The sequence below is a fragment of the Nelusetta ayraudi genome, unplaced genomic scaffold (assembly GCF_046127955.1).
Source record: "Nelusetta ayraudi isolate G7.1 ecotype Tasmania unplaced genomic scaffold, CSIRO-AGI_Nayr_v1 ptg000135l, whole genome shotgun sequence".
In the NCBI taxonomy this organism is placed as follows: domain Eukaryota; kingdom Metazoa; phylum Chordata; class Actinopteri; order Tetraodontiformes; family Monacanthidae; genus Nelusetta; species Nelusetta ayraudi.
Window position 1 is genome coordinate 2,336,449 of NW_027466185.1, and position 14,797 is coordinate 2,351,245.

Below are 14,797 nucleotides of genomic sequence, written 5' to 3' on the forward strand. Positions count from 1 at the left end.
TTAGCTGTTTTGGCCAGTGGGAAAGAGGCTATAGACTTCCTGCTTGAACGATTCCACCTGCTACGACTGACGCGGTTGTGACGTGTGAACTGTGAAAAATAGAAGAGCCGCGTATTGTTCCAAAGCGGTGCAGTTTCACGCTGTGGGGACGCTTCTGAAACGCCTGTGCCACGGACGTGCCGCAGACGCTTTCGTTGTGAATTGGGGGTAAGTTTCCATAGAATTTAAATCACAATTAAGACTAAGTAACCATGGCCACTGATACTGTCAATACAATTCCTCAATGCCACCAAAACTACATTCTGTGACCTTAAACTCTTCCAAACTTGTCAAATAAACTGTGCCTTGTTGCTGATTCATTTGAGAGACCAACGAGACAATAACAAAACAAATTATTGAACTATTTAGTTATTAAACAGTTGAGCATGTTGGTGCAGAGTTGAGTTCAGTCTGTCAGGTTCTCAGTGCTCATCCAATCACAGGACGTGTACGTGTGAAGTTCAGCGTAAGGCTAGTTGGCGGGCCTTGGCATCGCAGACTCGAGATCTGATTGGCTATCGCAACTAACTCTGTTCCGTTCACTTACAGCGGACAGGAGCCTGCAATGTCGATTCTGCTGGCCTAAGGCAGATTTCAAGGAACCTGGCAACACAAGCTAGCTGAAATACGATTGGATAAAAACTCTACCTGTAATACACAAGAATGGAAGCAATGCAACCAAGTGGATATTATATGACCTGAAAAGAACAGGCTATGGAGAATGACTTTATTGTCATGTTTACAGGAAAACTTTTCTAAATAAGTTTAGGCCAGCAGAGAAGGCCTTCCTGGTCCTGACGGCCCTGAGAAGAGAACAAAATGCTTACCCTGAACAAGCAAAAACCAAATGTCACTACTACTTGCAGATGAGCTCGTTCTAATACCTGAGCCAAAAAAAATTCACATTGCTGGTTTCTCATCACACGTTTTTAATCTTCACTGCGGTAACTATAATTCATAAATCACCTCCCAGCATTGCAGAGTGGATTTGTCTTTTGCGTTTAAACTGCTAAACACTTCCGGCATGTTGCCATTTATGGATTACAACTAACTGGGAGTGAGCAGGGTCTTGTGATAATGTAATCAATGCACAATGGAGAAAATTCGTCCCGGGTGTGACAAATCGCTGCGTCCACCTGCGTGACATTTCAAAACAGATAAATAATCAATAAACCCTTCAAGTCTGATTAGGCATAACAATTTTATTCCGTCCGCTGGGACACTTGTCATTTTGTTCAGTGCTTTGTGATGGTTTAATGCATTCGGGCGTTTCAACACTGAACACTTGTGCTCAAGTAAATTTAGTAATGTACTAAGGGAAATTTTGGTTTTATGCGGAAAGGCAAACAATAAAATCACCAAATAGAAATGAAAATGCAAAAAGGTGACCAACTATGGTAATTGTTAAATAATCGGTGCAATTTTACTTAATCACGTGAGGGTGCTGATGTAGATAATCTCGACACCAAGGTATTTTATTGAACTTCATAATTGTATTAAGCAGTAATGGACTCTCATTTGTGTGTTGTGTATGTGCAGCAGTGGAGCTAAGTAACAACATATACATTCCTGAAGATTAAAGCAGCGTTCAGTCTCGTGTCCACTCATGCGTGACTCCATTCCTTTTGCACCTAATGCATCCCCCCCCCCCCTTGTTCAAACTGTGCTAAATTGAAATTGTAAGTAGAACATGAGCTTAATGGAAGCGTGTCACGTTTGATGAAGTGCTTATTTGTTGCAAAAAAAAGTTTTTACATTAGCACGACTTCCAGAAATGCCATTGTTTAAAAAATGGAAGTTGAAAGGCCTTGTTTTTTTTTTTTTTATCGTTGTTACTTTGTTTTGTTCTTGTATGATTTGCCTGCACAGGCAGCCAGCTTTTAAATAGCTACAGTTCTGTGCAAGGAAATGGCATGCTCTGTCACAATGCAACAGCCACTGAGCCACTCTAACAGTTAAATGGGTCTCCAGCAAATCTGAATCCCAGAAATCAATCTGCTCTTTTATCCCATTCTTACTTCATAAAGCATTGTTGCCGTTCCATTGGAAATATATCAGCAGCTGGTTGGCTGGCTGCCCAAATAAATATTGATAATGCTATTAAATCTATTCTAACAGCTCAAAGCCTAATCACAATGGACAGCAACTATACCACCCCACCACTTAACATTTAAGCCTATTTAAATTTTAGAATAGTTTGATGTATCCGACACAACATCTATTTATATAGATCTACATGTTTATATTGTTATACCTCATATACTATGTGTGTCTTTCTGTATTTCTATATTTGAATCTCTCTCTCCCTTTCTCTCTCTCTCTCTCTCTCTCTCTCTCTCTCTCTCTCTCTCTCTCTCTCTCTCTCTCTATCTATCTATCTCCATCTCTCTCTCTTTCTACATTTTTTGTATTTCCTTCTCACCCCAACTGGTCATAGGCAGATCAACCCTCTGGAGTCTGGATCTGCTCTAGGTTTCTTCCCACAGGGGAGTTTATCCTGTCCACTGTCGCACCTTGCTTGCTCTGGGGGGTCTGGAGGGCCAGTCGTTTTTTTTTTCTCTGATTGTACAAAGTGCTTTGAGATACCTTTGCATGTGATTTAGCGCCGTACAAATGAAGTTGATTGATTGATTGATTGAATCATTTGCAGCTGATCAGAAAATTGCAGGGCCAATCAGTGACCTTGGACCTTGGACAAAACAGGAAGCCAAGAGATCTGGCGTGATTGCAGGCAACAGCAGATGTTACAACAGGGGCAGAATTTACACAACAACATTTAATCATTAAAATAGGAGCAAATTAGCTGTGGGAAAATATTTCCTAGTGGGTTTTAAGTCATCGTAGATAAGCGTTGCTGGCATTGCACCAGTTGGATGAGCCAATCTGTTACCAACCTGTTGATTTAGTGTCGAAGGGAAACTACTTTGGCCTGACAGATGGTTCATCCAAACTACTTCCAAGATAAACATTTCCTGAATCTCTGATGCATGTAAAACAAATGGGATGCATTTGGGAGTTGTTGTTGGGCATTTTGCAAGAGTGTTAGATAATACCTCCTAAATGTTCCCTCGCTGTTGTGTAGAAACACATTTTGACAAGTGACTGGGTAGCCCCTCTCAATTCTTACCCCCTTTGCAGGCCCAATGCCGATATATCGCAACTCGAAAGGGTACCCCGTTATGGCCCCATCGATTTCGAACTCTGGTCGAATGGAGCCCTTTCTCTTCACCACTGAAGGTTGAAACTGCTGCTCTTCAGGCCACTGCCTGTATATTACCAGTTCCCCTCAGACTCTATTCTCACTTCCGCAGCTTTCCTACCACCAACCTAATTCCCCAGACTACCGCGCAAGCAAATACGCCCCCCGCCTCCCTTTAAGTCTCATTAGCCAGCCAGCCTACCTGCTGCAGGGAGTGGAAATGACACCCCAAAGTACCACTGTTACACAATCACGGCTTCACCTTTTACTTTACCAACATGCACCTTTTTAACACTCGCAACGCGCTGCCGATTGGTGACAAACGAGACAAGCGAGGTGTGAAAACGTGTTGCGTTTCGGTCCTGACCAAGGGAAACGGTCGAAAGGTCAGTAACGGTGGTAGCAGCCCTATGGCGAGCTGCCGCAAATACTCCCATGAGGATGTGAGTGACTGTGTTTGTTAGGCATTGGAGATGATGGAAATCAGAAAATAAAAGATGGGATGGAAGTCGAGGTGGATACAGCGGCCAAGAGCCTTGGGCTGTGTTTGCCAGCGGAGGGTGTCCACCTGCCATCCTCACTCGCTTTTGGTCTCAGGTGGCACATGCGACTCAGGCGACAGTTCTCAAGGGTGCTGTGGACAAGCAAGACGGACAGAGTTAGTCAATAATGAGGCGGAAGAAACAAGAAAATGTGAAGGAGAGGGAGAACAGTTTGGTTCAGGGCTACAGGGTCCCACAGGTGTTGCCGTTCGCTCTGAGCTCCACATTAGGGAGAAGCAGAGTTAAAACCACCCAGGCAGAAGTGATGTGTCAGTACTGAAAAACATGTTTTTAAAAAAAAAAAAAAAAACCCAGACATCTAACGTTTCTTAACCCCGTTGTTTAGTTTCACGTTTATCATATAAAGAGCCTTTGAAATACGTACCAAAAGGGGACAAATCAGAGTTTGTCTTTTCTTTACTTTTCAATCATCTGTTGAGTCACTTGGTCAACGGTTAATTTGGCGTCCAGCTTCTTCTTTTATTTTATTTTTCTCTGGGGGTGGAGGGTTGCTTCTTGTTGTTTTTGTTCTGTTTTTTTTTTGTTCTTTGGTTTTTTTTTTTTATATAAGGAAAGCATTTAGTGTTGTTCTATGCTCCTCTTCTCTGGCCAATTCTGAATCCACATTTATCTCACGGCAGCAATTGTTTACTAGCTCACACTTTGTTCTTCTTCCTCTTGGTCTCTTGAGGCATTTAAGGGCAGCCTGTAACAGTCATGTCTAGAATGCTGATTCCATGAATCTGCATATCGAGGTTGTTTTTTGCAGGGAAACTAAGAAGAAAAAGGAAAGTCTGACCTATACCAATATATTTAGACCGAACATGACTTTTCCTGTTGCCTCTGTGCGATTCCAACCAAGCAGCGCCTTGCAGCTTTTTCTTCATTACCACCTTTGTACATTTGTTAAATGAATGCAAATCTCTTATCACCAAAGAATCCTCTTTGAGGATAGGTACAAAAATTAAGCAACACTACGGAATCGGAAAAAAACCCCCAAACAACACAATTGCACTGAACACTAAAAATATCCGCTCATACCTTGTCTCACACCTGTGCTGATTAGCTATTAGGCTCAGCACAGTCGTAAAAGTGGTCGCTGGAGATGACTTTTAAATCTCAATGGATTAAAGGAACAAGTGACAAGAGTGACCTTTTTCCATTTAATCTCCCCCCTTAGGAAACATTTAACATCTCCGCTCTTTAATGTGCGTGCCGCCGATGCCTTTGGTACGAACCAGGATCTGCTCTTTCTTGCGTATAATGAACTTCGGTGTAACGCCCGATTCCGAGCCTCCGCCGCTTCCAAACATTTTCGATCCACTGCTAATGAGCAGAATGTGTGGCAAACCGGTTCAAGTCCAGATTAGCGCGATCTCTTCAACATTCTTGACTTTTGTGAGAGCAGGGGAAGAAAAAAAAAGGGCATGTGGCGAATGGGCGCAGCGTGAAGTAGCACTCCGTCCTGGGAAGACCTTTTGATGTACGATGTTCTTTGATGAAACATCTCACTCACATCAGCGCACCCCATTAAGTTCCACTCACGCGGCGAAGTGCCGGGCGGGGCAACAGTGCGAGATTGAGCGCGGCGGAGCAAAGAACGACGACCTTTGTGATGCGCCCCTTGTTATCTTCCCCTGTGGGACGGGATGAAGGGGCACGTCGCTGGCATCAATCATCCCGCAATCGGGCCCACAAAGAATTGCAATTAGGGAGAATTCCATTGGCAGCTTTCATAAAATAAATCCTGCATCCCCTCGCAGCACAGCTTATTTTGGTCGGATCAAACATGTAAAGCGAGTCTCGTCAGACTGAAGTTGACTTTGCACGGAAATCAGGGGTCATCGTTGAGTCCATGAAATTTTGTTGGTTATCAGCTATTATGGAAGAACAGGCTGTTCACATGGGCCTCAAATAAGGAGGACAAACAAGTTCATGTCAAGTCAACAGGATAATATTAACTTGGAGTATTCTAAAGAAAGGGCAAAAAAGCCAACAAGATCCATCGGCTTCAAACAACTTGTATTTATGAAGTGCTACTCAAGGTGCTTTGCACAATCAAAAAGAGAAACCGATGGAACCCTGCTGAGCAAGCTTGAATTATCAGTGCCAGGGACAAACCTCCCGGTGGGAAGAAACCTCCAGGAGACCCTGGCCATCTGCTTTGACTGGTTGTGGTGAAAAGAGATATTATCAGCTGATTGACCCTGTTAGGGTAATACTGATAGCAGAGTTGGTCTCGGTACCTATACTAAGAAGTAGAACTGATAATTCAGCCTTGGTTCCTCCTCACTGGTCAGTCGTTGCCAGCCCTGTTTCAACGAGGGACAGATGCGTCAGCAAACACGGCTCCTTTTCAGATTTTGTATTATTTATTGTGTGCTGTGTAGTCAGCAGCGATGTGAGCAGCAGTCTGCAACACGCATGCCAACAACTGATGCAAGCACTCGATTGTCAAGTCTGTTACACTGTCTGTAGTAAATTTGCTCCAGAAAATGTTGCTTTTGCCTAAACAAATTTTTATTATTATTTTTTTTTTTAAGTATTTGCAATGGTAATGGTAGCTGTATATGTAAACACCTGTCAGTACATTGTAGGGAATCAAGACCAGATTTTGTACTATTGTATACCCAGAATGTAAGTATGATGGGCAAACTTTCTTCCAGCTTGACGTAATAATAATAATAATGATAATAAAACTTGTACAGCACTAAATCACAACCAAAGGCGTCTCAAAGCGCTTTATACAATCAGAGAGAACCAACCGGCCCCCCGGAGCAAGAAAGATGCCACAGTGGCTGGGAAAAACTCCCCTGTGGGAAGAAACCTAGGGCAGAACCAGACTCCAGAGAGCATCATCTGCCTATGAGTAGTTGGGGTGAAATACAATAATAGAGGAGAGACAGAGAAAGAGAGAAAGGAGCAGAGTGAGCCAGGGTGGCAGACAGGACAGAGTGAAGAAGATACACCAACCAGCCATTCACAAAATGGATAGTAGGTAGTAGTAGGTGACGACCCCTATTTCTTTCTTTATTTTCACTGGAAATATATAATCAAATAATATCATATTTAGCGGTATCATTACATTCCTACTTTCCATCTCTGAGATGTGGACATGAGGATAATTATTTTAAGCCTGCAAGTCTCCGCTTATACAATTTGCTTTCACATACAGAAGTGAAGGGAATTGAAACAATGCTTTTGTTATTTTCCTGTGTCAGACATAAATCTCTCATTTGTCTGGCCCCTCACAAAATAAGTGCTACATGCATTTGGGTTTACAGCTTATGCGCGGCCGAGTTGACTTTAAAAGAATTTGCAGAGACATCTTAGTGCAATTTGACTGCTGAAGGTGACCCATAATAAACAACTTCGGCCTCGCGTAGGCATGCTTGTGTTGATGACCCATCGGATGGACGTCTTCACAAGCACATCAGTGCAGGTTATTGTGCCCAGACTAAGGGATTATCTTGCTGGACATGGGCTACGTACCCTGACTTATTAACGTGGTGTGTGGTCTAATGCAGTGTGATTTTTAAGCCCCGCTTTAATATCCAGCTAAATTAAGCTGATTTCAGTGCGGCACGCTAGATTGTCCCTAATTAAGTTACCAGTGCAGCGTTGTGTCTAATCCCAGGCGATGATTGAAGCGTGATGGCTTTCAGGTCTGCAGGAGATGCCGCTCGGAGCCGCAGGTGCGATGCAGCAGCACTGAGACGCGCCGACTCACTTAGCAACCACTTTGCCTTATTACCCAGAAGCCACCAGGGTCTTTTAGTGTATTAGTGGGTTGTTCGACTCTTTTCATTAGTGCCCCAGGCTCATATCTGCCCTCACCTGGGTCACGGACAAAAGGTTTGTACTTCCTGATCCCAACACAGCCACCCCACCCCAAAAAAGAGCAGATAAGATAGCAGGTTTTTATTCGTTGGGTCTTTTCATTTCATCAGTCCATTTTGACAGCATTTTTCTCCCCGTCATTATTCTAACAAAGCAATATCTCCTCGGCTCCTTTTTCTCGCCTGCATAAGGAAAAATCCCATTACAGTTCTCCTTCATGGCGGTATAAAACCTTCCACTGACTGTCGCAGCTGAGTCCAGCTCCTTTTCATCTGTGCTGCGGACACCCAGGCTGAAGATCCCTTCAGCTTCCTGTCTTTATTTTTCCCCCTCATACAAAACAGATAAAAAAAAAGCCCTAAAAAGAAGGTTCAGGTTAGCTATCGGTGGCAGCCCGAGGCATATCATATTTTATGAGGCAATTTTACACATGGAGGCTACAAATACATTTTACAGACTCCAGTTATGGCAAAATCATGTGGTTTAACGTCTCTTTCCACTTTTTCTCCTTCTGGCAGAAGGTATTAGGAGCATTTCTGGCTCCTGGTTGGAGCTTTAAATAAATTAGCAAATTTACAAGAGAACAACGAAAGTCGGCGCTGGTGATTTATACTGGTGTGAAGCTCGTTTTCTCCAAGAAAAACCCCTGCCATGTCCAACTTGGTTTTTTCGCTTTCCAGCGAGTCCGATAACTAGTGCAAGCTCTGCTCCGGGGCCCAAAGTGTACAAGAGTCTTTAAGCAGACCCCCCCGCCGCTGCCGTTGCTGCTGCTGCTCCTCCTCCTCCTCGATACCGCGGGCAAACAGTCGTATCAGCTGGCACTGGACACTGCGTAGAGGGGAAAAACACACACACAATGCCTCATTTAGCCGGAATAACAAACCATCAACTTAATGACCGTGCTCATTGCGTTGGTGGGTGGTTTGGTGGGGGTGGGACTTTACTGTCCATGTGGTCGCCATAAAAGCGGCGAAACGGCACTCCGATGAGCAGACGTTATAGGCAAACTTGAGAGGAAGAGGATGTTTTCGTGGCGCTTTTAAGCGTGAGGGCCCTTCAAGAGACGGCGAAAAACAGATGTTACACATACCCTGAAAAGACCTATGTAACACGTTGTGATGTCGTGCAGTCAAATTATGCAGCCACGGTAAGGATCCAATTGGCTGTTAAGCTGTTGTGTTGTGTGGTCATTGTGGCACGATATATTTCTATGGCTCCAGTTGTTGTATGGGCCTTCGACTGCCAAACCGCAGCCGTATTTGTGCTGGAATAAGTGTAGTTTATGCGAAGTGACAGTTAGAAGTTGACAGCAGTGCAGGCATAAAACCAGGCAATACATAAAACCAATATTTTGCTCATATTAGCAGCCTGACACTGTTTTAATTTAGTTCACCAACGACCCAGAGAGCTGTGCCATATCTGGATTTCACTTCCCTTGCTTTATAGGCCCATTTTAAGACTGCTGTTGTTAGCAATGAGTGTTGCTTACAAAAAAACCTATTGTTGTCGTCACAACTGTATCAGGTATCTCCTTATTCTCATGGTTATCGTGCCAGCAACATTAGCGTCTGCTACCAAATAAGAAATGGCAGTCTGCATTATTTTCCTCATAAAAACTTGGGCTCAAATTGGGCAAACTTCCCTTTGTGAGTGGTGGTCAAGTTTAAGGTTAAAAACCAACTTTGTATTCTATTTTCGTCGCACGCCGAAAGATCCCGCTAAATGTTAGACGTCGGGCCTTGAGGGCAACCAACTTTCCACTCTTTCTTCCCCACTTTCCATCCGTTTCGCCTGGGTTATTGCCATTAATTATCAGAGCGGCGCACTGGCTGGCTCACTCCAGGAACGATTAGCGGAGAGGAAGAGGCAATAAAAGGACGGACTTCTGCTTTAATTAAAGGGGAGTAGCCTTTTAACATGGGGAGGGCCGTTAAATTAGCAACATTACAGGGCCATGCATCATTGGCAAAGCACAATGAAGCATGAAATAAATGATGCGTCAAGAAGTGCCATGCCGACTCTATAGAGATCTGATAGTGGTGGAGGCTGAAGTGTGGACAGGCTCTGAATAATGTGGAGGCAGGCGGGAGGGGATTCCACTAAATTGTGGGGAAAAGGCCAGCCTGGAAAAAAAAATGACTGTGTTGGGCGAAGGAAAGTCGACAGAAAGTCCCTTCAGTCTCTATTTTGTTGGCACACAGAGCTACTTGATCACATACTGTTTTTTCTTTACAACATCAACACACAAGTATTTTAATAGTGCAGTGCTTCAAAATGTAAATGTCTCTTTTGCACTGTTTCCTTTGGCAGTGGTAAAACAGGCCAGCAGTCCTGTGAGGCTGTAACTGTGGGCAAATAGATAATAGCCTGGATAGCAGCATACATGTTTGCAATCCCAGAAAATGAATTCTAGCAAATGAATCCCATATTTACCAGCTGCTGTGTACTTCTTGCAGAACGCTAATGTTAGCACGCTATAATGGTTGGCGTATTGCTTTTGACCTTTGACTATAAGGATAGTCTCTGAGTGGTCATCCATCCATTTCTTTGGTCCAAACCTTTTTGTTTTGAAACATGAAGTCCATCTGAAGCTTTGGGCCGTGTGTTGATTCTATGATTTGTTTTATTCATTTTATTCTTTTGCTCAACGAATAAATTAATGGTCTGGAATGGAAAATAGATGGGTTAACAGAATTAACAAATTGGTTCTATTTATTTTACAAATCCGAATTTTTTGTTTAAATCTTTAACATGATAACATTTTCAGAAATTTCATTGCACGGCTGAAGGAAGCCACAAAAGCCTTGGACGTTTGAGGTATTAATATTCCACTCAATCCTTGGCAAATGTGAGGGATTATGTTTTCCCCCCAAACTATCAGTGTTATTGTTTTTAAGTAACTGAACCCTGGTCCATCCTTCCTATCAACTTCTTTAGAATGCCGCAGGCACCAACATCATGCTGCAGCTGAGTTACTCCCATAAACCCCACTCTTGCTACCACCTCCCGCCATGAAAAAACAATTTCCACTCCCGTGGAAGCATAAACTCGCATTAGAAGTTACCAATAAAACCAGTTTAAGAGCTCTGCTACACCACAAACTTCAGACTTTTTCCAGAGATCATCACAATCACAATCATCACTGAGTTATTGAAAATCAGCTCAAAGGTATTAACCCCCCTAACCCTCCCCAAAACAACAACAACAAGAAAAAATAGACGCTCTCCAGGCTTCATATCTGTGAATAGAGAGTCGGCTGCACAAAACATTAAACCACTAAGCTTAATATTTGGGAATGTTTAAAAGCAGTGTAACGTGGAGATTAGATCCTTAATGCCCAGAGAAATGACAGTGAATCCAGTGTGTGGGAGCAGTGGCTACCAGCCTTGCTTTTATGCCCCCTACACATATTTTATTGCTTTGGCAATATTATGGGCATCAATTGAAAACCATTTTGCTGGTCGTCATCTTTGAGGGAGAGGGACACCCCCTGTCCTCATTGGCCCATAGAGTTCCATTTCCCTCAAAGCCGCTGTAAAAATGTAAAGTAGGGCCGTGTGGTGTACAAGAGTGAGAGGTCTGCCCTGTTTAAGGCAAGGGGTCGGGAACCTACGGCTCGTGAGCCAGATGTGGCTCTTTGGATGACGGCATCTGGCTCACAGAAAAATCTTAGCTGACCTTTCTTAACACAAGTAATGAATAATTCCGCTGACTTTCAAGTAAAAGATCACAAAAATCATAGTGTTAAAAATAATCTTCCCAAAAAATTCTTGTGCATTTTATAGGCTGCAATATTGTTTTTACTGCAAAAGTTCAGGGTTGCGCTGCTGGAGCCTATCACATCTGTGCTTCAGTATATGGGAGGGTTCGACACCTCTATTTTTATTGGATTAAATGCGGTAGCCTACGCGAGTCATTGTGAGGTGACACATAATTTCCCGCCATTTAATCAGAAAGTTAGCTAGCTGATTTATATAGCGCAAACCCATTTGCTGAAGAAGATATATATATATTTATATATATTTTTTCAGCTTTGACAGATAGTTCTGAAGCCCGTGTGGCAATCTGGGTCAATTGATAATAAGGACGCAATTAAAGCAGAAGTGCCACTGTGCTCAGGTTTAGCGCAGACAGCAGCATTTCAGGACACTGCGCGCACGCCGTGGTTTCGTAATTCGCTCTCATACTTAAATTCTCTTCACAGCAATAAAACAATATTTTGATGCCAGGATGGTTGCCCCCGCGCACCGCGGACAAAGACACAGTGGAAAAGGGAGATGAGAGGAGAGGCGCGGAGGTTAGATGTGGAAACGGCCCCAGTGCTTCCTTCAGACTCCAGTTTGGTGAAACCTCTGTATTTAGTTGTATTAAGAGTTACTAATTAAAAATAATAAATATTGTATGGCTCTCACGAAAATAATTTTTAAAATATTTGATTTTTTTGGCTCTCTTAGCCAAAAAGGTTCCCGACCCCCGTTTTAAGGGATGAGTTCTGCACACTCGCCAACCTTTTATTAGGATCCCAGCACTAACGAGGCGACCCGAGGCATCAAGACCGGAGGTGCTGTTGTGTTCAGATATGCTGCTCTCTCATTACGTCTTGGTGGTAACCCATGCTTATTGGAGTTCCTGCTGTCTTTCTATGGCTTCCCAGCGCTATGTCCATTCTGACCTCTGAGCCCTGACATCAAGGGACACTTTCCTCTGCACAAGTGGGACCATTTGATAAGAGATGGGAAATCACAATTGTATTGCTTCTACTTTTTGGTTTGCTGTGTGTGTGTGTGTGTGTGTGTGTGTGTGTGTGTGTGTGTGTGTGTGTGTGTGTGTGTGTACTGTTTGGTTCAACATACACATGTGGAAAAGTTTTACCACTTTTCCATATAATATAGCTAATATAACATGCTGCTATAAACTGCTATACGTACTACCAGCCCACACACATCTCATACCTGCACAAGCCCTCGCTGGCCATATGTAAGAACTTTCTTTTACGTGTTTGATTGACAGCAACAATTGCAGTCCTTCGCCTCCATTGAAATGTCCTCCTAGTTCACGTCACTCCTCAGCTCAAACACATATTTCAGTCCTCTTTGTCTAGTTCTCTCTAATAGTTCAATCCGGTTGATGTGATTGAGCCAGAAACAAAGGGCAAATTTCTTCCCCATTCTGACGCTCGCGGTACCCGAAGAAAGCGTTGGGAAAAGGTCACCTGACTGTGATAGCGGTGTGACGCAGGATCTCCCCATCGCAGGTCCAGGAGCTCTGGGGGTCTCTGTAGTTGCAGGACGTTTGTGGGGAGCACAGTGCGGGGAAGGCCGCCTTCTTCGGGGTCTCGCTCAAGTCCTCGGACGAGGCCGGCTCACGATGCCGAGGCCGGAAGCGGAACTTGCGTACACGGTGAACCTCCACGAATGAGTGGTCGAACTGGAAGGAAAAAAAGGGATGAAAAATCGATAAAGGGCGGATGGGTACTGAGATTTTCCCCCACAGGGTGCTGTGGCGTAGACCTCTGGCAGTTTTTCGCTCTTTCTGAATCGTAGGCCGATGGGGAACACGGCGTATTAGCTCGCCGCTGAACCATGTTGGTTTTCCTCCCCCTGAAATTGCCATTTAAAATCATAAAGCCAATGCTTCCTTGAGTGAAATGTCTGTTTTCTTGTCGGAGCTCCAAATGCTTATTTTACAATGCTCCATTTTACTGCAAGGGTGATTTCTGGGCATCATGAATTGCAAAAAAATCCACTTTGGCGAGCACTTTGGCCTGACTGGGTCGTTGGACCCGCTGGCCGACACGGGAACCAAATGAAGGCCTGACAAAAGAGGAACTTTTCTATATGGACCGTCTCAAATGGAGCATAAAGGTCATAAAATTACCATTATGGCCCCAAAAGTTTAAAAAACGTAAAACAGGCAGCAGATCACTTCCCCGTTATATGATGATGACAATGATGCTGGTACAAGAAAATTTTGCGGCATGCGGGTCTCTCCTTTTTTCCATCAATGGGCTCCTGGTGGGTGAGGTAAGAAGTTAATTTCTGCATTTTCGCTCGACGGACTCCCGCTGACTTTGTAACGGCAAAGAAAGAAAGAAATGCGCGTGGGTGGTTTCTGTTTTTTTTTCAGCCTCCCTTCCTCTCTCCTTGCGTTTCCCCTTGTGAAAAAAAAGGAGGCGGCAAACTGCGGGAGAGGAGTGAGAGGATGTCAGATAAAATTGAGGTGCGTGAGAACTGTGTAAAAATGCAAAGGCGCGGAGGCGGGAAGGAGAGAGGGAAGGAAATTATATTGTCAAAACCTGCTTTCATCTCACTCACTGTTGGCGGGGGGGTGGGGGGGTGGGGGTGTGAAAGACTCGCCTCTGTCCGCACTTCACGGGGTGCCACTTTCTCTCCATCTCCCCACTTTTTTCACCCCCCTTCTCCTCCCTCTCGCCCCCAAATGCTGAGTGACCCCCCCCCGCCCCCCCCAAAGCCCCTCACCACTGCCGCATCCGATCCACCTTTATGACTGCAGCCGCTTTGCATTCATGCCGGATGCTCTGCCCTAAAAGACTTTCTGACAAGGCCATGAATACGCTTAGTGGCTCCTCACTCCTTGTTTCTCTCCGCTCGGCTGGACACCGACGGTGATATTAAGCGAACCTTGATACGCGTTCCCTCTCTGCCTGCCGCGGTCGCTCGGCCGCCTCCTTGCGCCTCAAGCTGAGCGGCGAGGACGCGAGGACTGTTTCATATTCTATTTTGTTTGCTGTTCTTTGGCCATGATACGTAGAAAAGACTCGTCTACAGAAGCCTGGTGACCGGGTGAAAAGGGGGCGACGGCCTTGTGACCCAGAGACCTCGAATTATGAGATAGAATAAAAAAAAAATCAAAGACTGACGGGAAGAAGTAGGAGGAAAAAAACCCACAAAACAACGACAAAAACGACAGCGACAAAACAGCAAGTCCTAAAGCGCTTCAGTGGTCCGATTGTCTCGCCGCCCCAAACTAAACAAGCAGCATGAGTCCTTGAATATGTTGGATTCCACTGTATCGTGTGCGAGTGATCTGTGGCGGATGAAAAGCAAACGGAAAGATGCCCTGGAACTCCTCTGAAGCCGTTTGCTATTTTGTGGACTGATTTTTATTGAATTACGCTTTGTGCCGCTCTCTCTTAGCAGAGGAACTTCCCTTCCTT

General features: G+C 44.3%; 1 protein-coding gene across 2 annotated transcripts in view; it reads right to left on the reverse strand.

Annotated features, from left to right (window-relative positions):
- Positions 1-7,686: 7,686 nt before the first annotated feature.
- The window catches only part of LOC142876937 (ceramide kinase-like), a 37,719-nt gene continuing 30,608 nt past the window's right edge, over positions 7,687-14,797 (reverse strand). Inside the window, exons 12-13 of one of the 2 annotated variants that reach the window (XM_076011217.1) lie at positions 12,833-13,047; positions 7,687-8,448 (exon numbers count right to left, since the gene is read on the reverse strand). In XM_076011217.1, coding sequence (XP_075867332.1) covers positions 8,313-8,448; positions 12,833-13,047 — 351 coding nt within the window. In that variant the 3' untranslated portion in view covers positions 7,687-8,312. The remainder of the gene's footprint in view (positions 8,449-12,832; positions 13,048-14,797) is intronic. The other variant, XM_076011218.1, reaches the window with a different exon arrangement.